The sequence below is a fragment of the Chaetura pelagica genome, unplaced genomic scaffold (assembly GCF_000747805.2).
Source record: "Chaetura pelagica isolate M959 unplaced genomic scaffold, ChaPel_1.0 scaffold275, whole genome shotgun sequence".
Lineage (NCBI taxonomy): Eukaryota > Metazoa > Chordata > Aves > Apodiformes > Apodidae > Chaetura > Chaetura pelagica.
Genome location: NW_009953486.1, coordinates 8952396 through 8953143, shown reverse-complemented (window position 1 = coordinate 8953143; position 748 = coordinate 8952396). Strand labels below are relative to the sequence as shown.

General features: G+C 49.1%; 1 protein-coding gene across 1 annotated transcript in view; it reads right to left on the bottom strand.

Moving 5' to 3' along the window:
• Positions 1-264: 264 nt before the first annotated feature.
• PABPC1L (poly(A) binding protein, cytoplasmic 1-like) overlaps positions 265-748 on the bottom strand; it is an 11486-nt gene continuing 11002 nt past the window's right edge. The window contains exon 13 of the mRNA XM_009998783.1: positions 265-348. Within this exon, the coding sequence (XP_009997085.1) occupies positions 265-348 (84 nt within the window). The remainder of the gene's footprint in view (positions 349-748) is intronic.

Sequence of the window (748 nt, the reverse complement as noted above, 5' to 3'; positions counted from 1 at the left end):
AATCCTTTCTTATCTTCCTTGCTGGTTGCACAGTTGTTGCCCTTATCAACACAGAAAAAAACCCCACACAGAACTATGTCTCTGCATCTAGAAAACAGAGGATGCAATTTAAGAAATGGAATTTTACAGTCAAAGAGTCTGATGTTGCTCATCAAGCCTTACCTGGACTGGACAAGAAACCCAATCCCCAGTTTCGGAGCTGGAAACCCCGAGCACACCACACACACCCCAACAGCTGCAGCAGCTCTGGGCACCTACCTGGAGTCACTGCAGGAATGGCATGGAGCTGCTCTTGTGAGGGGCCTCGGTGGCCTGGTGTGCTTGGAGAACAGCCACTGCCTCCTCTATCTGGCAATGGAGAGCACAAGGTGAGGAGGAGCACAACACACACTAAGGCAATAATCCAGTCCTGCTCTGCCCTGGGCACAGACCCACTTCCAGGGGGGAAAGGACTTCAAAAATTATAATAACAATACTATCTAAATCTGCTGCTTCTGCCAGGAGACTGATGAGCCTTGTGTCTCTTCCCTAGGAAAATGCCCCAGCATTTACCCTTTTCTACAGGCATCAGAGAGAAACCAGACTTCTCTGCAGGTGCAGCTGCCTGACACCACCCAGCAGAGCCCAGGCTCCCTCAGAAACCATCAGTGAAAGGGTAGAAGTGAATCTCATCTCCAAGGAGTAACAAGGACATGCAGTCAATCCACTGCAAATGTTTTTATAGGAGCCAAAGCTAAATATTCAGCAG